Consider the following 22,061-nt stretch of genomic DNA (forward strand, 5'->3'; position numbering starts at 1 on the left):
TCTTCTTGATTGCTTGTCATATTTAGGAGAAAGCATAGTGGGAAAAGAACCACTAAGTGATGTCCTCTCAAACCTGACAAGCATCATCGTGTAGACATCGTATTGGTAAAGTTGACATAGGTGGGTCCCTGGAAGCCTGAGAAATGGCTTCCCCAAGTCATGTCAAGGGAACATCAAATGAATGGAGGTTACCTGATGGGGAAAGGGGGGATCTTTTCAGTTGCCTTTGTCCTTATAGACTGACTGGGTGGGAGCTGGACTATTACTTAACTAGACTAGCCTGCTTTCCCTTCTTTGCATCCCACCCTAGCAATGTCTCTAGACCCTAAGGTGGCATTTTAGGACACGAGATTAGATGGGTAACTAGTTTAATATGCTCGTGTTGTTGCTAAGCATAGGAGCTGGATGTAACTAAACTGAGTGGATTTTTTCCCCAGAAGGTAAATGTTCCAACTATTAAAACTTGGGGTGGATGAGGAGGAAGGTGGAGAAAGCCTGCAGAATCTATTTAGGGAGGAAGATAGGGGAAAGCCTACTATTTGTTTCTAAACTTCCAGGGGGTGGGGTGGGGATAGGCTAAGTGTATCCTCCTGAAGAGGAAAAAATAACTATCGAGTGGACTGAGAATGGTGAGAGGGTGGCTCCTAGGATAGTATGATTCTCTGGAGCTTTTTCAGGGTTGATCCCAATTCCCAGACTGCTGGGTAGAACCCAATACTAAGGGAGGTCCTGGCAGTGTCAGGGAGGATGGGAGGAACAGAAACCAAGAAACCTTCCTCCAAGACTCACCTAAGTAGACTCCTACTCCATATCCCAATCATTCCTCCACTTGAGTCTTAGCAGACAAATTCTCCTCAATTTCTTAGGTCGAATGCATTCATCTCTACAGATCAGAAGTAAGAGTCAGAGCTAGGGCAATCACTCCAAGTTGGGTTCCCTGTTGCTTTTAGTTGAACTATTCTGTGAGGTTTGGGAGGTAAAAGTAGGGGAAGGGATGAGGTAATAAGGCCATAGGAGAGTTCCCCTCTTCCCTAGGAGATGTTATCCTTTGCTTAATATTATTGATGGCTTTTTGTTCTTGCCTTGCCTTGCCACTGCCTTGCCACCTCTGCACTCAGAGGTCACTTCCAGTGGGCAGCCTGTTACCAGAGCAGGTGGAAGAATTCAGGAAAGTCCAGGTATGTCAAAGGAGCCTCAGCCTTGGAGACCTCACTTGTAATGAGGAGTTCCAGAGAGTCTGAGAACCCAAGAGATTTAGTGCATGGCTTTAGATTAGGCTTCTAGTTGCTGATTTCTGCTACATCTTACAGAAGAATCCTTTGAATTGGACAAAAGAGAGAGAAAAAATAAATCAGAGACATATTTTCTACCTTCAAGGAATTTACAATCTAGTTGGGAAGATGAGATGTTTATGCAAAAGACCTGGGAGAGTAAGGGCCAAACAACTACCAGCAGGTGTGTTGGGAAGGCTCTCCATGAACAAGTGCTGAGAGCTTGGGTTCTTAACCTGGAGTCTGTAGAGATTTCTGGACCTCAGGGAACGTAGATAGGAAAAATCACATCTCTATTTTAATATGATAGTCTTTCATAATCCTATGTATGCTTTATGTTGTGCATTTAAAAACATTATTCTGAGTAGTCATCACCAGACTGCTTAAGGGTTCCCTGACCAAAACAGAAAGTTTAAGAATTCTCTCCTGGGAGAAAGCAAAGATAAGGATCGGTTATGAGGTAGTGGGGATATTCAGGGAGCTTCTAAAAGGAGGAGCATTTTGGGGGCAGCTAAGTTGCTCAGTGGATAGAGAGCCAGATCTACAGGTAGGAGGTCCTGGGTTTAAATGCAATGTGGCCTAGTCCAGTCTCCTTGTTTTAAAGATGAAGAAACCGACTCGTAAGAGAAAAAAAGTGATTTGCTCAAAGTTAAAAAAAAAAAGGATAAACTGCAGTCTTCAAACTAGACTTCAATTAACCCAGATCCAGGAGGATGATACGGCTAGGCCTACTCTTCATCACTGTCTTTATGATCACCACCACCATCATCATCACTGTTATCCTCACCAGATCCTATTATCCACAAACAATCTGGAGTACCTGCTGTGTGAGCTATACTGTACCTGCCAGTACTCGAGCTCTTGGCCTTCCCTTGTTCCTGGCACCCCTCCCTGAGAGAGCCTGCAGTACCCCAGTGCCTTGAGAAGTAGCAAGGGAGGCGCCATCATCATATCCTCCATATGGCCTGGCATACACCTCACGCTTCCTGAGTAAACACTTTTCAAAAGCACCTGAGAACTTTTCCAGAAAAACCCTGCCTGGAAGTTGTTTTCTGTGTGCAATCTTTACTCCCTCCAAGACGCTAAGCCAGAAAATTCCTGGGGTCACCACAGCACCTCTAAATACCACATTTCAGCCCTTTGGCTCCAGTCTGGCTGGGCTCCTTAAATGAACAAAAGATAAACCGTGCATTAAGTGTGTACCATGTACAAAAAACTGGGCCAAATGCCATGGACACCAATAGAAAAATTCAGAACACCTGGAACATCTGCTTTTCCCTCCTGCTGGTCAGGATGTCTACAGGCAGGGACTCAGAGAGAGCAGAGACAGGACCGCTGGCCAGGATGGACTCGGAGAAACCACTCTTCGTTTTTCCTGCTTAGCAGGAGAAGGGGGGTGGGTGATGTATGTGCATGACTAAAAAGCAAAATGCCTCCAGGGCTGGTTTTTATTATGACTCTAATTAAGCCCTTGCCAATTTGAGGAGGGCGGTCTTCTCTCCTCATTGAACACCATATTAATATCAATTTGATATCCAAAGGCTCCCCGCTCACAGTTAAAAAGTACCCTGTACTTTTTAGACATTCGACTCTTTTTTTCAGATGCCGTTGTTTATAATCCCTCGAAGGAGCTGAAAAAATCAAATTTCCACCCTGTCCCCCTGGGTTTTTGCTTTTGAAATTGAGCAAAGGAGAGACTTCTTTCGCCTTCATTCTCTCTCTTTTTCATTCCATCTTCTCTTCATTGTGTTCTTCATTTAGACCCTGAAATGAACAGCGTAGTATTTGGGGGTTTGACTGGAGGATATATAGGATGATGAAGGGCCTTGATTTCACATTTTATGAGGATTGGTTGAACAAATTGGGGATGTGTAGCCTCGAGAAGGGAAGACCTAGAGGAGGCACGCTAGCCTTGTTCAAAGGGCTGATAGGCTGTCATGTAAAAAAAGGAAGATTTTCCTTGCTCAAGCCTCAGAAGGCCAGACTAGGAGCAATGATTAGACACCACAGAGAAGTCAGTTTTGCCTGGATGTGATGAAACACTTCCTAACAAACGAATGAATGAATAATCATTTAGTTAAATGCTTCCTCTACTCAGGCACTGTGTGCTAAGTGCCAGAGGTACGAATACCAAAACCACTCAACCTCCACCTTCAAGGAGCCCTCAATTCAACTTTGTATCTCATGGTGGGAAAATAATATGAGAAGTAATGAAGACAAATGCAGTTGAGTAGGAAGAGAAATGTGAATGATACTGGCTTCTGTGCTGTTGAAGGATTGCCATGTTTTGAATATTAGTGACCTCTTCATGTGGGCACCCCTGGGAGAAAGTCCTGGTCACTCCCATCCTAGGTACCACTTCACCCTTTAGCTAGGTTGTGGAGGAGTTTCTTGTTCAAATCTGAATTGGGCTAGCTGAACTCTGAGGTCTTTTCTTAGTCTCAGATTCTGGGATACTAGTCTGATGGAAGATGGAGGGAAATGAGAGTGAACATGGAGAGTGGGCCATCATCAGGATTGAGGTAAGACCTGCCGGAAAAAAAAAAAATTAAACTCCTACTTCCTGTCTTAAAAGTACTACCAATTTGGCCTCAGACACTTCCTAGCTGTGCGACCCTGGGCAAGTCACTTAACCCCCATTGCCTAGCCCTTACCACTCTTCCACCTTGGAACCAATACACAGTACTGATTATAAGACAAAAGGTAACGGTTAAAAAAATCAATACCAGGTATCAGTTTCAAGGCAGAAAAGCGGTATGGGCTAGGCAATTGGAGTTAAGTGACTTATCTAAAGTCATACACTTGGGCAAGGTATGAGGTCAAATTTGAATCCAGGATCTCTCATCTCCAGCCCTGACTTTATCCACTGAGCTACCCAGCTGCCTCTGGACTTAACAGAATTGAAGAGGAATATTCTTCTGAGAAAAAACAGGGATTAGATAAAGGGATAGAGACCATTCCATGGTGATTTAGGGGTCAGATTTAATGTGGGAACATACTTATACATTGAATTAATTTTGTTCTTTAGCAAATGTTTGCCAGAGATGCTGCTTCTAGTGCTGTGCTTTCCCATGAGTGGCTAGGTCTACATTCGGCAGTGTAGATAGACTGTGTTGTATATTGATTAGATAGTTTGGGAATTGAATTGCATATTCCAAGAGCTCTATATATATGGATTTCTAAGTGAGCAAAAGGCTCATCCAAGAGGGTGAAGATAATATGCACCACACGTGTGGTCAAAGGCTATAGTAGTGTAGGTGCTGCCATTCCTGTGGATTAGGATCCAGGCCAGTCAGCCATGGTAGACCTAGACACCTCTGGTATAGCATGATTTTTTTATATCCTCCTCAGGGTATTCTTATTTCTGGGAGGTAGGGTAAAAGCGGACACCCCAGCTTCCCAGCCAGGGAGATGGCAACTCAGGAAGGTTTCTAGAACTGAACTTGTGAGACTTAACACCCAAGATTATATCCATATCACCAGAAGGGAGAAACCGAGTATGTCACTAGGACACTAGTCCTTATCTCAACTTGTAACTGGACTTTCCTCTTATTTCTACATGAGGGTGGACCAGGTCATCAACAGCTGTCCCTCGGCAGATGGGCACCCCAGTGCCCAAGATTACAATCAAGACAGAAGGTAGGGACATTTTTATTGTTGATTACAACAACCCCCTGGGAACTAGGACCGGGGCTTGCAGGAATAGGAGATTGTTGGAGTTGGGGAAAGCACCTGGTAGAGAGTCTCCTAGGTCCCTTCTGCTCTCTCTGATTCTCTCTCTGTCTATCTCTGCTTCTGTCTGTCTCTCCCCACCCTATCTCTTTCTTTCAATCCCACCCACCCCCTTTCTCTATCTCTCTCTTTTATTGTCTCTAGCTCTGTCTTTCTCTCTGTCTCTTCTCTTGTTTATTTCTGTATCTATTTTTCTCTCTTTCTGTCTGTCTTTCTGTGTCTCTGTCTCTTCTCTCTCTCCATCTCTATCTCTTTTTTTCTCTCTCCACCTCTCTCCCTCTCTATCTCTGTCTGTCTGTCTCTTTCTCTTATTCCTAATGACCTCTAATGCCCCTTTCAGCTCTAGGTCCTAAAAAATTCTTCCCCCACCAGATGACCTAATGTCTATGAAGCACTTTGCAAAGTTGACATACCACATATCAGCCACTATCACTATTACCTTCCTAAAGAATACCCCTGAAACATCACAGATCACCAGAATTTATACCCACTACTGGAGCTGGTGGAGCTAGTCGAACCTTGTACTCTTACTAGTGATCAGAGAAGAGGAGAGCCTCAGGTCTTTCTTTGTGGGAAGAGCAGCAATATGGCAAAGTGGGTAGAACACTGGACTAGGAGGCAAGAAGAACTGGGTTCAAATCCTACCACACATACTCACTAGCTGTTTAATGTCTCTCCCCCTCAGTTTATGAATCTATAAAATGAGAATATTGGGGCAGCTGGGTGACTCAGTGGATTAAGAGCCAATCCCAGAGACAGGAAGTCCTAGGTTCAAATCTGGCCTCAGACACTTCTTAGCTGTGTGACCCTGGACAAGTCCCTTAATCCCCATTGCCTTGCCCTTACCCCTCTTCTGCCTTGGAACCAATATACAGTATTGATTCTAAGATGGAAGGTAAGGGTTTAAAAAATAAAATGGGAATATTACTATCATTAACCCCTCTACTTCATAGGGTGGTTGTGAAGACCAAATGAAATCTTGTGTATAAAGTGCTCTACAAAATTTAAAATGGAAGAGAAATGTCAGCTGTATTACTATCAGGAATGAGAAGTTATGGAAGGGATCTCATCTCTCTAGCTGGAAAGCACACTGGGATCATTGATGAACAAGACTAACATAGCTCTTCAGAGTAAGTCAGACAGGGCAATTCTAGGAGGCCTTGAGCAGAGCCCAGCAGGGATGGGGGAGAGAAGAGGGCATTGTGATCTTATGTCACTGAGGCTTGAGTCATTCTCCATTGACTGTGGGTCATTCATTCATTCATTATCTAATGAGTACTGATCTCTTTCAGAGTACTACACCTAATGGGTCTCCCTTTTCCCTTGAGAAAAAATGCAGGGAATTGTGAGTAAACTGGAAAACCTAGGCTTGGCTTTACCCCTAAGGGGATGGGATCCCATGTACTTTGAGACATATAGGAGCCTAGGTCTGGAGGGGCCCTCAGAGGCCATCTAGTCCAACCCCCTCATTTTAGAGAAGAGAAGCCAAAGCCTAAAGAGATTAAATCATTTGTCCAAGGTCAAGACTGTAGAGTCAGAGGTAAAATTCAAACACGGGTCCTGTGATTCAAGAGCCAATGAGTGCCCTTTCAATGATCAAATTGCTGTTTAGAAATGTCTGCATTTTTCCAGGAGAAGACAGGAAAGAGTATGCTACTGATTCACCCACCACCCCTTCACCCCAAATTATGGGAATTCTTCCTGGCATCTGGGAGATTTACCAACCATACTTTGGAGATGAAATTTGTCTGGCTGAATGCCCATTGGAATGTTATTAAAGCATTTCAGTCATGTCCAGATTTTTGGGGTTTCCTTGGGAAAGATATTGGAGTGGTTTGCCATTTCCTTCTCCAGCTCATTTTACAAATGAGTAAATGGAGGCAAAGGGGGGTAGAGTGACTTGCCCAGGGTTACCCAGCTAGTGTCTGATGTCAGAATTGAAAATGAATCTTCCTGACTCCAGACCCAGCACTCTATCCATTGTGCCACCTACTGTTAGAAGAATCTGATTCTAATCCCATGAATCTAGGTAGCTCTCTAGCCTGTTCTGGGGATGAGGCCACTCAGCAGGCTCAGTGGGATCGTTTTAAGGATCTGTGGTTGCTTACTCTGAGATTCTGTGGCATCTGCCCCTATTCCTGCATTCTCATCCCAGGAGCCCCCTGAGGCCACCTAGGGATCCTTCCAGGGTCTTCTGCCCCTATTCTCTCGCCTCCTTAGGCCATGATGTTCATCTAGTTACAGAGAAGTGAATACTTGCTGATGGAGATCACCGGGGAGACGCCAGCAGCTGTCCTGACCTCGGGCGGAATGCTTAGTTAGCCCCAGCGTTCACCTGGCAGCGATGTGGCTGCCTTGGTGTGTATGTGTATAGACAAGAGTGGTATCCAGTGGATGCTTTTCCTCCGTGTCCTTTAAATAAAGCACAAAGTCTTATTGGGGGAAAGTTATATAACGTGTGTGTATGTGTGTACAAGTTAGTTAATAAGCATGTGTCCCTGCTATGTGCCCTGCTTTGTGTCACACACATAGTCGATGATATGGAAAAATGAATAAAAGCAATATCTACCCTAGAGGAGACTACGATCTAGTTGAGAAAGTAGGATATAGGGGGACAGCTAGATGGCTCAGTGACTAGAGAGCCAGGCCTGGCTGTGGGAAGTCCTGGGTTCAAATCTGGCCGCAGACACTTCCTAGCTAGGTGACTCTGGGCAAGTCACTTAACCACCATTGCCTAGCCCTTATTGTTCTTCTGCTTAGAACCAATACACAGAACTGATTCTAAGTTGGAAGGTAAGGGTTAAAAAAAAAGAAAGCAGAATATACAAATGCATAAAGAATAGACAATTTAGAATATAAGCTCCTTGATGACAGTGATTGTTTATGGTTTATGGTTATGGTCTTTTTTCTTAACTCTTACTTTCTGACTTAGAATCAATTCTATATATTGGTTCCAAAGCAGAAGAGCAGTAAGACCTAGGCAATTAGAGTTAAGTGACTTGCCCAGGGTCACACAGCTAGGAAATGTCTGAGGGCAGATTGGAACCCAGGACCTCCCATGTCCAGGTCTGGCTCTCAACCCACCAAATCAACCGGCTGCCAAGTTATTTGGTCTTCTTGTCCCCTGTATCTAGCACAGTGCCTGGCACTTAAAAGGTACTTAAGAAATGCTTGTCAAATAGAATTTAATTTAATTCAATTCAATTTCAATTTCCAGAATATTATTAAGTCTTATTTACTTAATAATGTGCTATTTCTAGAGCATTATTAAGTCCTTGCATTATTAAGTACTAGCACATTATGAAGTAATATGTGCAGAGAGTTGTGCTAGGCACTGGGGTAGGTAAGGGATTCCTTATAGAGCTCATTGCATAGGAGGAAGTGATGGCATAGTCCTAGATAACTGCAGCCCCAGTGAAAGATTTGATTAGAGGCAGAGTAGTATAGTGGATAGCGGGGTCACTTAGGAGCCAGGAAGTCCCAGGTTCCAATCCTGTTTCTGTCATATACTGGCTATGTGCCTTGGCAAGTCATTTAACCTCTCAGGGCTTCGGAGAACTTTCTTCTTTTTTTTAATCATCCTTATTTTCTGTCTTAGTAACAACTCTAAGACAGAAGGACAAGAGCTAGGCAAATGGGGTTAAGTGACTTGCTCAGCCTCACACAGCTAGAAAGTGTTTGAGGCCAGATTTGAACCCAGGTCCTCCTGACTCCAGACCTGGCTCTCTATCCTTTGTGCTACCTACCCACCCCCAAGTAACTTTCTAAGATGATTAGAAGCAAATCTGTGTCTATGAGACTCCCTATGCCAATGATTTAATGTGTCTAGTTAAAAAAAGGTGGGGTTGTGGGGAGGACCATGGAAAGCTTTGGAGTGGAGAAGTGATATGTTCAAAGAGTAAGTGGTAGACTATAGACTCTAAGTGCTATAGGAGTTCAGAGGAAGAAGCTGAATAAAACAAGCTAGGCCTTGAAGGATGGGGAGGGTTTAGATAGGGAATAGAGAAAGCATCTCAGTCAGGAAATAGCAAGGTCAATAATGAGCATATGGTTAGAGGGAGGAAATATCAAAGAAACCAATCAAGGGGGGAATAAACAGGGTAGAATTCTGAAAAGGAGGTACAGGAAAGGATAGATAAGCTTGCATGCTGCCTACCTTACACATTTACTACAAAGAAAGCACTTTGTAGACTGGAAAGCACTGGGAAAATACAAATGATCATTAGTGTTGTTATTATAGATATGGTGGTGCCAAATAATACCAGGGCTTAGAATGCCAAGCCAAGGAATTGAGAATTTAGAGTGAAATATGCCTAGGTTTGCATCAGATTTGGGATGGAATCCTAGCACTGTTCCCCACATGTGACCTTGGGCAAAGCACTTCACATGATGTGTGAAGATCTCTTCCAGATCCTTCCAATGTGGTACTTTCTTCCCTTCTGGTTCTAAATCTAAGATCCTATCTCCTGATGCAGGAGCAATAGGGAATATGTAAGGAGGCAGGTGGAGAGACAGAGTCATGTAGACAAGTGGAAAATATTATTCTTCCAACTTTCTCATGAGAGATTGGGTAAATCGAGCATAGCTCTGGTCTTTTTATTCAAAGTAATAATGCTAGACCTCAGATTCAGAGATAGAAGGGACCTCAGAGGTCATCTATTCCAAGCTGTCTCATTTTAGAGATGAGGAAACAAAGGCCCAAGGAGGTTAAGTAACTGCCCATAGTCATAGTGAGTAACAGGGGCAGAATTTGAACCTAAGTCCTCTGACTTCAAAGCCAATACTCTTTCCACTACATACCACCACTTCCTCCCTTCCTCCTTGCCTTAGAGACAGCTAAGCAGCATAGTGGAGAGAATACTAGAGGGTCTAGAGTCAAGAAGATCTGACTCAAATCTGGCTTCAGACTTTTCAGCTCTGTGACCCTGGGCAAGTCGCTTAACCTCCATTTGCCTCAGTTTCCCCAACTATAGAATGGGGGTTCAGATTTGTATCCACCTCACAAGATTGTTATGAGAATCAAATGAGTTGTTTGTAAAGCACTCAGAACAGTAGGCACACAGTAGCTACTACGTAAATGCTTATTCCTTTCCTTCACATTTAGAATGATTCTTGACAATTCTAAAAGCACTTTTGCATGTGTTTCTCACTTTCTCTTTATCATACTGTCCTGTGAGATGGGATAACATAAGACTCATCACCCCCATTTTACAGATGAGAAATTTTGTTGTTCAGTCTTTTTTCAGTCATTTCTGACTTTTCATCACCCCATTTGAGATTTTCTTGGTAAGGACTCTAGAGTGGTTAGCCCTTTCCTTCTCCACTTCATTTTACAGATGAGGAACTGAGGCTCAAAGTCACCAAGCTAATAAGTTTCTGAAGCTGGATTTGAACTAAGGAAGATGAGTCTTCCTGTCTTCAGGGCCAGCTCTCTATCCACTGTGCCATTTAGCTGTCCACAGATGTGGAAACTATGGCCCCAAAATGAGATATATCTTACCTGCCAGAAGTGAAAGCTGTTCTAGAAACAGAGGTTAGGTGGCTTAGTGGAAAGAGAGTCAGGCCTGAAGACTCAAGGTTATGGGTTGAAATTGGGCCTCAGACACTTCCCAGCTGTGTGACCCTGGGCAAGTCACTTAACCCCCATTGCCTAGCCCTTACCACTCTTCTGCCTTGGAACAAATACACAGTAGTGATTCTAAGACAGAAGGTAAGAGTTTAAATAAAGAAACCAGAGGCCATTTCTCAGCTTTTATTTCTCTGCTTCCTATCCTCCCTTCCATTCCTACTGCTACCCAGAAAGATGAGCAGCCTTGGCCCTAAGAAAGGAGTTGTTTCCAAACTGGGAGCTGTGGAAGACTTGGCTCTCAAGAGTCTTACCAGACCCACCCCGTCCGCCCTGACTCCTTCACCAGCCAGAGAATGAGGTCTCTTTGTGTTTCTAAGGGGCTGCAGAAAATAAATCAAAGGTTTCAGCACCCTCTGCTGGTGGACAGCTCCCAGAGTTAGGTACCAAAATGAGCTGTCACTGTGATGGGAAACCATAGGTGAATGATGACTCTGCCTTGGAGAGCATTAGGGGTCAAAGTATGATTTTTGATGGGGGACAGTAGTCTAGCCTGGGACTTTATTACGATTTCAAAGAAGTGAGATACCTAGAACCCAAAAGGGAAGCAGAAACTGATGTCCTGGAGCCCTTTTCCTTATGAATAAATTTGAAGTCAGAAGACCTGGTTTGGAATCTCATTGAGTGACTTTGAATAAGTCACATTCTTTTTCTGAGCCTCAGGTTTTTTGCCTTGTAAAAAAAGAAGTAAGACCGCTGATCAATAAGGTCCCTTAGAATTCTATGATTTAGCAAATATGGACTGTGTGTTAGGCACTGTGGAAAATATAGAAATAAATAGGGTCCAGTCCCTGTTCTCCAAGAATTTACAGTCTAGCTGCAGATACACATAGAATGCATGATAGAGTATAAAAATCAGTGGAGTGGGATTCAAAAGGCCTGTGTTCTGGAAATCTAGGTCCAGTCACTGCCTTGTTATGCATCCTTGTGCAAACAAGTCTCTCTTACTCAAAGGACTTGGTTTTCTCTTCTGAAAATTGAAGGAGTTGAACTAGATTATCACTGAAAGCTTTCCATCTCTAAGATTCCTTGTTTTTCAATAGGGCCCCTCAAGTACCCTAGGAATTCAGAGGAAAGAGAACTTATTTTGAGTGGAAGAGAAAGTGTGATTTGAACTGCCTTAAATGCTTGAATATAGAACTGGAGAAGGTGTTTGCAGTTCTGAGACAGGGGTAAGAGTGAGACAAGACTCAAAGGAGGAAAATATATGATTTGTTCAGAAAATAATAAATAAACCAGTTGGATCAGAGTCTAGTAGCCAAAAAGAGCAAACAGCCTTGACTGCCTTGAATTGCAAGGATAGGAGTTTGAAACTTATCCTATAAGAGATGAAGAGCCACTGAAAGTTTCTGAGAGGGAATGGCACATATAAAAACTGTTTTAGGAGAATCTGGCAGTTCTACTACACAGGATAGATCAGAGGGGACACCAGACAGGGCTGGGGTCTTCTTTTGCTTTATTTCCCTGATATGTTGTGTGATCTTCAGCCAATTATTTTACCTCTCTCTGCCTGGATGGGCTCTTCCTTTTCATGGCATCCTGTCAATATATCCAGAGACTTTAGGGAAAGTGATAAAAGAGCTTGTCTCTTGTTTCTCCAAGCTGCCACTACTGTTGCTGTCCCTGCCAAGATCTCCAAACTTTTCCAGCTCAAGCCTAAGTCTCCTCAAGTGGTACCCATTGAAGTATTCAAAGGTAAGAGGGAAAAGAGTCCTAAAGGAGAACATTGAGGCAGGGCTAGGAAGTCAGAACTAATATACCAACCAGAGAAGAGAAAAGAAAATTACAAAAGGCCATTCATAAGGCCTGATTAGAAATATCCACTTGAATGGTTAAGCCAAAGTCAAACTCCTTTTTTCTCTCCTCCCAACCCCAGAGAAGTTCTTTCCAGTTGGTCAGGCTTGGGGCAGAAAAAGGCTTCCTTCCTGAAATCTCTTTTACCTTGGGCTCCTCTGGGAAGTAAGGAAATGGATTTGGTGGTAGGAAGAAGACTGGGCTGACCTGCTACCATCTTCAGCACCCTGTGGTGATTCTGGGTCTCTTAGCATGGACTGCATATATACAATGGGATGGGAGGTATGAACTGAGATCTAGGTTGTGTCCTTTTGGTCTCAAAGGTAAAGACATTGTCAAGCACTACCCTAGGAATGGAGAGGCTGGAACCCTTGAGTGGAGCTCAGAGGCTACTTTCCCAGAGATCCCATATTCCCCAAGTAGGGGTCTAAGAATGAATCTTTTCTTCCTTCACAGAGAAGAGGCTTTTTCAGTGTTATCTGTGTCTTCAAGATGGTAGGCCTCTTCTGGTGATATAGTAGAAAGAATACTGGACATGGCATCAGGAGACCTGGGCTTGAGTCCCAGATCTGGCACTCACAAGCTGTGTGCTTTTGGACAAATCCTTTAGGTTTTTTTTTGAAGCTCAGTTTCATCATCCTAAGAATGGGGTCAATAGTATATATTTTCATTTTTGTGGTTTTTTAAAAATATGCTTTATTTATTTTAACATTTGTTTTTAACATTCTTGAGCTCCAGATTTTCTCCTTCCCTCAAGCCTCCCCTCTAATCATTGAGAAGGCAAGCAATATGATATCAATTATGCACATGAAGGGGACAATACTACTTAATACTAAGCACATTACCTCACACAGCTGTTTGGGGGAGAATATTTTGTCAACCTTTTTCATTGTAATTATGTAATATAAATATTATAATTCTTTCTCAGTGGAAAGTAAAACTCCCTCAGGATGAATCAACCCCAGAGAAAACTTGGGCATTTTGCCCAGTGTTTCCAAGGAAATACCATGCTTCCTGAAGTAGAGAAGGGGAAGCTAGGCCCCAGCCTTTGCCTTTTTACATCCCTGTCCCTCCCCATCCCAAATCTCTGCCCTACAAAAAAACATGACCAGAATCTTCCAGTCCTTGCACATTCCACTTAGGACATCATAGGGATTTGCCTCACTCTTTTAGCAGATCTAGTCTCGTCTTACACTCTTTTTTAACTCCCTAGAGCCCCAAAGGAAAGAATCTGGGGGAGGGAGGGAATGGGCCACTCTACCTCAAGCAGTAGGCAGCCAACAAGAATAATTTCTGAAGCACTCTGCTATGCACTGGCCATACAAAGAGGATGAAACAAAGACAGTTGTCCTCAGTTTGGAACAAAGATTAATCCAGGAACAGGTGAGCAGAAAGTTGATTGAGTTGGCCCAGCTCTGCAGAGAAAAGTCTCTTGGAAAAACTTTCCTAGCTAACAGGGCTAATGCCTCATGGCTTCTGCTCCCATCCTTTCTGGGGAGAGCTCATGCTTCCAGGTTCCTGTTTCCAATGCAGCACAGGAGGAGAAAGCTCCTTGTCCATTCTGTTCTGTTTGATGTTTCAGTTTACCACCCTAACCCTTGCAGATACCTGTCCATTCCATCCATTCTTTGCATGTTTCCTCTTTTCTTGGAGATTGTCAGTTCACTTGGTCAAGCCCTCTGCCCCTAGTCCCTCACTTTCATTGGATTCTGCTGTCCCCCTATCCCTTCCATAGAAAATGGCAAGTCAAGGACCCAGCTCAATGGTGGAAGTCCAGAACTGATGCTTTTTGGACCTTGTGCTTACCTTCTCTTCTCTGGGCTCCAGAATTGGCCACGCTTTCTAAATACTATTTCCTAGCCACTTGCCAAGAAGCTTAGGGGACTAGAAACATGTCTTCCAAATCCTCGGGGCTAGGAGTCTTCTTCAAAGACTGAATGCAGTGTTTAATATGGGCCAAAGTACTGCTCCTTGTTACTTACAAACACCTTCTAGAAGATGTTTTTTCTCAGAGGAGAGTCAAGTGACCTTAAAACTGGGCAATGCCAAAGAGGATTTGTCCCTTAATCCCAAGAGCTGCTCATGATGTTTGGAAGCATGTGAGAATGATTATTACATACTCTGGAGTCCTTTGCCCCTGGACTACCAGAGGTGGATGGCAAGAGACCCAGAGAACCACAGGGCAAGAGAATTCTTGCTTAAGGACTGGGTGCTTATTCCAGAGGAGAATCTCTTACTTGAATTCTCAGGGTCCCGCCTCTCTAAAATGAAGGGAATGGGGCAGAGGGCCTCTGAGGGCCCTCCCAGCTGTGACTTCCCTGTCCACATGTCCAAGTGTGACTCGTCTTCTCACTCCTTGGCAGACTGTGAGTGTTATGGGCATTCCAACCGCTGTAGCTACATCGACTTCTTGAATGTGGTGACCTGTGTGAGCTGTAAACACAACACCCGAGGCCAACACTGCCAGCACTGCCGCCTGGGCTACTACCGCAATGGCTCCGCAGAGCTCGATGATGAAAACGTCTGCATTGGTGAGTGGACCCACCCTATGTGCAGGGAAGACTCCCAACCAGGGCCATGGGCAAGCCAAGAGAGCCTAGAGGGGCACATGAACTCCAGAGGGAAAGAAGGGAGAGGGATCAGTCAGCAACATGCAAGTGGTATGCAAATTACATGCAACCCAGAATACCAAATCAGTCCAACAAGCATGTATTAAACATTTAAGTATGCTAAGCTTTGTGCCAGAAACTGAAGATAGAAAGCCCAAGATTTAAAAAAAAAACTCTGCCTTCAAGGATTTTATATTCTATTAGGTTTGAGGATAGGGGATATGGTAGGAATATAATTAGATACATGATTACTGGGGGAAGAGAGAGCAAGCTCTACCAGCTACATTGATGCACTGTCTCACACTGAACAGGTTCTCAATAAATACTTATGGGTTGATTTATTGATCAAGAAGGACTTACTTTCCTTTGGAGGGAGTATTGGTTAGCTAGGCAGCAAAGTAGGGCAGGACAAATCTGAACTTTAAGCCCAGAGGCCTGGATTTTAATCTTAACGATGCTCCTAAACATCTAAATGTCCTTGAGCAAGTCCTTTCCACTTTGGGGGGGCAGTTTCTCCAAGTCTAAAATAAGGGAGCTATGCTCAATAATGTCCAAAGCATCCCACTCAAATATCTTCATTGGCTTTCTCTTCCTGACAGAATAATCTCTACATCTTCAAGCTCTAACCTTCTGCACCACTGAGTGATTCTATGCCTGGTAGCACACAAAGGGAAATAGGTGACATTGTTTGGTTGGAGGTCATGCCAGAAGGCCAATAAACAGTTGGCTAATGGCTAACTTGCTCTAGGTGCCCAGAATTGCTACAGAGGCTGGCAGGGGACTTGAGTTGAAATCCCCACTGCTCCCTGAGTGACTTGAGGGGAGTCCCTTCTCCTTTGTGAACCTCTGTTTCTTGAGCTGTTTTGAATCTTGAAGGATTTGGATAGGACACTTCAGGAGGTCCCTGCCCATTCCAAATCTTATGACCCCATGATCACGAGAATATGTCTGGACATCTTGGCCCTGGATGGAGCCTGGTTTTTGCTGCCTAGTCCCTGATCTTCATTTTTCCTTTATTTTATTTTAACCTCTACCCAAGGAGAGGGCTGATCTCTGCACTCCAGGTGCTGTTCTCCCTCCCCCTAGGCACACAGAGATACACATGCACCTTTGCTCAATTGGGCTCTTTGGGCTTTATTTGGCTGGCTCCCCTGTCCTTTGGGGGCAAGTTCTAGTGCCTGCAGCCTATTCGCAAGGAGAGTCAGACTTCCCTTGCCATCTTGTCCCGGGCCCTAGGCCTGGAGCTGTCAGTCTGAATTAAGGCTCTGGGTGTCCCACAGTATAAGGGATAATTCCATCAGCCTTCAGGTAAATTGTGCTTTGGCTGACATCCTGGGGCCAAGGCCAGGCTACAGCAGGACAGTCAGACCTTCTGATTGGATTATGGTGGGCTCCTTCTCCTCCTTTCCCCTATGGAACAGAGAGCAGCTTGTGCGTGTATATGTGTATGGTTTTGTGTATTTGTCTGTGCCTGTTTGTGCTGGGGTGAAGAAATGGGACCCAGGAGTCATCATGGGGAAAGGACGAGTAGGAATCCCACCAGTGCTGAGAGAAAGGTTAGGATACACAGGAGGGAGAAGGTGGAATGAGAGTGAGTGGAAAGTTCTCGGCAGAAAATGATTGTAGTTGAATGAACAGATGGATGGATGGATGGATGATTGTCTCAAAATCAAAACTACTGATTCAGCGTCTGTGGCTGAGCACCAGACAGTAATTGGGGCTGAATTCACAACCTCCCAGAGATTGTTAGAGCTCAAAAGGAGCTTTAGTGATGATGGAATTTAGAGCAGGAAGGGACTCAAGGATCATGTAGTTCAATTCCTCATTTTGCAGATAAAGAAACTGAGGCCCAGGGAAGGAGAAATGACTTACCCAAGATCACACAAATAGTAACAGAGCCAGAATTTGAGCCTAGATTCTTTGGCTCCTAGTCTATTATACTTCTGGGTACATTTTACTGAATGTTCTTTGGGTGGGGAGGGTTGCCCTGTGCAAACAGATTGGCCCCAGCCTGTGGAAGTCCAGCCACAATGCAGTGCAGTCTGAGGCTGAGGGCACAGCTAGTACCCCTGGGCCCCCCCACCCCCGCCTCCCTAGAAGGAAACAGCATACCTGGTGTACTGCCCAGGCAAATCAGCAAGTGCCCTCTGAAGAAAATCTCTATCCTTCAAGTGTAAAATGGGGATCATAATGGCACCAACCTCACAGGACTCCTGACAAGATCAAATGAGATTTGCAAAGCACTCAGCCCAATACCAGGCATAGAGGAGGTGCTTAATAAATGTCACCCTTTCCTTCTTGTTCCTGCCTTTTAAAATGGGAGTCAGCTAAGGAGTGGGAGGGAGAGAGGGCTGGTAAGGTTGGATGGGTGGAGGTGTTGGAGGTGAAACTGAGCAGAAAGGTTATGGATGGGGAGGGAGGTGTAAGAGCAAAACTGACTAGAGTTCACTTTTATTTCATTTTTTTCTTTGCTGTATTTGAACAGAATGTAATTGCAACCAGATTGGATCCATTAATGACCGGTGCAATGAGACCGGTCACTGTGAGTGCCGAGAAGGGGCTGCGGGGCCCAAGTGTGATGACTGTCTCCCCAGTCACTACTGGCGCCAGGGCTGCTTCCGTAAGTTGTCAGGGTGGGGGTGAGGGAGTGGGGCCTGGGACTCCCTTTCTCCTAATTCTTACCTCAGAAGATGCCTAGGGAGACCCAGGGTGTGGGCTGGAAATGGAGGCTTAACACCGTGTAGCTTCTCTGGAAATTTCACCTTGGACCACGGCAAATTCCCCAGTCACGTCTGGTATGTGCGAGGTTTCTGCAGTTTAGACAAGGAACCATTTCTCCCCTTCCTGCTTCCCTCTCCCCAACCCAGCCCTAATAACCTGGTAGGAGCAAATGATACACATATAGCTAACTACAAGCAAAGTGTGGAAAGCACATTAGAAGGGTATAAACAAAGAGCTATATAAGGTTAGGGGAGGAAACTTATGGACATGGGCCAAGTTGGGGATGGGGAAGCTTCCTGGAAGAGGTGGCATTTGATTTAGACTTTAGAACCTGGGGAGGAACACAGCAGAGAAAAAAGTGAAGGAGGGAAGTTTCAGCCATAGAGAATAACCCAAGCAAAGGCATGGAGGTTGGAGAGCACGACGTAGAATCAGGCTTTGGCAGAGTTTGTTCAAAGCATGATCAAAGGTCAATCATATGAGATAAGGCTGAGAGGTAGGTTTGCACTTGATTTTGGAAAGCTTTAAATTATTAGAACTTTGTTTTTATTATTATTATTATATTATGATTTAAAGGAGTTAAACTTTACATAGTAGGCTATAACGCCTTCCTCTCAGACGGATAGCTCTGGGCTAGAAAGCACTAGGACAAACATGGTATATGGGGTATTCAGGAAGGGATGAACGGGGTGTTCAGGGAGGACTGGCACCTCTGAGCCCTTTTCAAGACCGCTTTGTGGCTCCAAGAAGCTATAACATGCTCAACAGCCATGCTCTGGTAAAATTGTCTTAAGCAGATGGGCCAAGCCAGGTTGGGGAGAACCAACAGGCCTCAACCCTGCAAATGGGTTAGAGGGATATCTCCCCCCAGCCTGTGAAGACTTCCCCCAGTGCGATGGGCGCATGAGAACAATTTGTTTCAATGGCCATGAAGAGGCATGCCAAGAGCTTGGTCAGACATGGAAGATGCCAAGGTCGTCTGCTGCATCCTTGGCCATCACCACTCATCTTGGCTTTTATCTTGCCACTGGACTTCAGTGATTCTGGAAGAGAGACCAAAGCTGACGACCTTGTGCAACTCTACCCACCTTAGATCCAATTCATACCATGCACAAGTCAAGACAGAACCCTATGACGTCACTGGTCCTCTTCAAAAATGAAGGCTATCACCAAGAGCACGGAATAGATATAGCAAGAGGGCCCCTATTCCAGTGGATCTCACAGCCTGAGTGGGGATGAGAAGCACATCCGAATGCACAAAACAAGCAGAGAACTGTATTAGACAATATAGAATCCAATTCTAGGATGCATGCTGGAGACTGTACAGGAGATGGGGGTGCAAAGGAAGGGGAGGTCAATGTGTTCAAGGAGTTAGGGAAGGTCATGGAAGAGGTAAGACTAGAATTGGACCTTGAAGGATGACCAGGAATGGAATAATCAATGGAATTGGGAGAGTAACCAACACAAGGATGTTTAGCATCAGGGGAAAGGATGGTAGAGTAAAGAGGGCAGTAGATTTGAAGTCAGGAAGATCTGGTTGACACACTTATTAGCTTTGGTGCCCCCAGCCTCTCCCTTTACATCATTTTTCTCACCTACAAAATGAGGGACTCAGTTCTTAGTAAGATCCGCTCCAGTTGTAGATCTATTCTTGTAGTGTTCAGTCGTGTCTGACTTTTTGTGACCCCATTTAGGGTTTTCTAGGCAAATACTGGAGTGGCTTGCCATTTTCTTTTCCAACTCATTTGACAACAGAGTAAATCTGGTTGGGGGGGGGGGGGAGTGGGGCTGGCAAAAGTAGGGAGAAGTGGGAGGAAGCAGAAAACTCTCAGAAATAATCATTAGATAAATACAAACATAGAAAGGAGGAAAAAGAATTCAGAGAAGACATGTTTCTGCCCCCCCTCCGCCCCCGCCCACCACTGGCATAAGTGGAGACAGGTAGCTTCCTTCAGCTGGGCAAACCATTGACCCGTTTAGGGTTTATTCTCTGCCTCATTAACTCTCCGCCTCTTTCCCCTTCCCTAGCCAACGTCTGTGATGACGAATACTTACTCTGCCAAAATGGGGGGACGTGCTACCAGAACCAGCGTTGCCTCTGTCCCAGCGGCTACCAGGGCGTACTGTGTGACCAGCCTCTCTGCCAGGGGGAGGAAGGCCAGGCCTGCAACCCTGCTCCCCACGCCGGCCCCCACCTAGCTGTGTTCCTTGGCTCCGGGTTGCTTCTGTGGCTGGCAGGCTGCCTAGGTTACTGACACCGCCTCATCCCCCAAGCTGGGGGCTGGGAGGGGACGCTGGGGTCTCCTCTCCCCATCTTCACCCCCGGGGACTGCCTCACTACCATGACTGTTCACCTCCATTCCATCATCACTCACGTCCTTCTGAATAGCGGGAGCTGCCAAGGAGACCTGGCCAAGGAACACTCACCCTTCCTGCCAGAAGAGCGCCGCTCAGGGGCTTCCTCAGCAAGTCTCTGCTCTCCCTCCTTCCATGGACCCTGGCCTCTTGGACCCCTCCTCTCTCCCTCGTTCAGGGCCTGGGACCCAGTTTCCCCTGCCAAAGCAAAAGACCCTGCAATTTTGTTTGACCTCTGCTTTTCTCGTTTTCCCCCAGGGGTTTTTGGGGGAGGGAGGGAGGGACCATGAGCACTCTCCCTTCCTCACCCAGAGTTCTGACCAGGCACCGAGAGCGCCCCTCCCAGATCCTTCTGGTTGACTGTTGAGGACTGGCAGTAAGCTTCTGGCCAATCTCATCGCACAGTTGGGCGAGCAACCTGGAGTTCCAGTTGCCTACAAATCTCGATGCTGAATTTATGATGTTTTGTATTTGTATTTTGATTTTCTTTTGCAAACCACCGGCCCTGAAGGTCAGCCCTGGGGTGGAGATGAGGAGGACTTCACTGTCTCCAGGAAGGGGGGTCTCTGAAGAATATAGGGATGTGTACTTTGTTTTGTAGAGAATTATTTTTGTTTGTATTGTGTCCCATATATCAAGGGGACAGGAAGGGAAGAGCCATTCACCAGGGGTGTCTGGATGATGGTATATAATCCTACAGAGTAAAAGACCTGTTAACTGCTGGTTCTCCTCCCTCTTTTCATTTCTGTATAGGTGTTCTGTTCTGTTTTATTTTTTAATGGTTTTCATATTTTGATTCATGAAGAAATGGAGGAAGGCAGGTAGGTCGATCAGTGGATTGAGAGCCAGGCCTAGAGGTAATAGATCCTGAGTTCAAATCCATTCCAGGAAACTTTCTAGCTATGTGACCCTGGGTGAGTCACTTAACCCCTATTGCCTAGCCCTACTGCTCTTCTCCCTTGGAACCAATGCATAGTATTGGTTCTAAGCTGGAAGGGAAGGAAGGAAGGAAGGAAGGAAGGAAGGAAGGAAGGAAGGAAGGAAGGAAGGAAGGAAGGAAGGAAGGAAGGAAGGAAGGAAGGAAGAGAGAAAGAGAGAAAGAGAGAGAAAGAAAGAAAGAAAGAAAGAAAGAAAGAAAGAAAGAAAGAAAGAAAGAAAGAAAGAAAGAAAGAAAGAAAGAAAGAAAGAAAGAAAGAAAGAAAGAAAGAAAGAAAGAAAGAAAGAAAGAAAGAAAGAAAGAAAGAAAGAAAGAAAGAAGGAAAGAAAGAAGGAAAGAAAGAAAGAAAGAAAGAAAGAAAGAAAGAAAGAAAGAAAGAAAGAAAGAAAGAAAGAAAGAAAGAAGAAAGAAAGAAAGAAAGAAAGAAAGAAAGAAAGAAAGAAAGAAAGAAAGAAAGAAAGAAAGAAAGAAAGGAAGGAAGGAAGGAAGAAAGGAAGAAAGAAAATATGTTTCCTGACTCTTAGCCAAGGAAGTTTCCTGTGCTGTCAGTCAGCCAGTCAATAAGCACTCACTGCTTACAGTGTGCCAGGCACTGTGTTAAGCACTGGGGATAAAAAGAATGAGAACAAATAGTCCCTGCTCCCAAAGAATTCATAGGCTGGTGGGAGAGGCCACATAGAAATAACTATTTACAAACAGAATACATCCAGACTAAACTGGAGGTACTCACAGAGGGAAGGGAAGACACCAGCATCTGAGAAGTTTGGGAAAGGCCTCCTGTACAGATAGTGATATAGACACTGAGTCTTGAAAGAAGCCAGGGGAAGATAAGAGGTGGGGGTGGGGAGAGAGGGCATTCCAGAGATGGAGAACAGCCCAGTTTTGAGAGGAGAGTAACCACAAGAAGGCCAGTATAGCTAATGCATCGAGAAATGGAAAGGGTATAAAATCTAGGGAGATTGGAAAGGGGGCAGCTCAGGAAGAATTTTGCATGCCAAACAAAAGATTCAATCTCT

The 22,061-nt window shown here is 44.8% G+C and overlaps 1 protein-coding gene across 2 annotated transcripts in view; it reads left to right on the forward strand.

Moving 5' to 3' along the window:
- The window catches only part of NTNG2 (netrin G2), a 104,184-nt gene extending 83,354 nt beyond the window's left edge, over positions 1–20,830 (forward strand). Inside the window, exons 6-9 of one of the 2 annotated variants that reach the window (XM_003339635.4) lie at positions 12,232–12,324; positions 14,787–14,954; positions 17,518–17,652; positions 19,782–20,830. In XM_003339635.4, coding sequence (XP_003339683.2) covers positions 12,232–12,324; positions 14,787–14,954; positions 17,518–17,652; positions 19,782–20,008 — 623 coding nt within the window. In that variant the 3' untranslated portion in view covers positions 20,009–20,830. The remainder of the gene's footprint in view (positions 1–12,231; positions 12,325–14,786; positions 14,955–17,517; positions 17,653–19,781) is intronic. The other variant, XM_007475189.3, reaches the window with a different exon arrangement.
- The last annotated feature ends 1,231 nt before the right edge of the window (positions 20,831–22,061 follow it).

The sequence above is a fragment of the Monodelphis domestica genome, chromosome 1 (assembly GCF_027887165.1).
Source record: "Monodelphis domestica isolate mMonDom1 chromosome 1, mMonDom1.pri, whole genome shotgun sequence".
In the NCBI taxonomy this organism is placed as follows: domain Eukaryota; kingdom Metazoa; phylum Chordata; class Mammalia; order Didelphimorphia; family Didelphidae; genus Monodelphis; species Monodelphis domestica.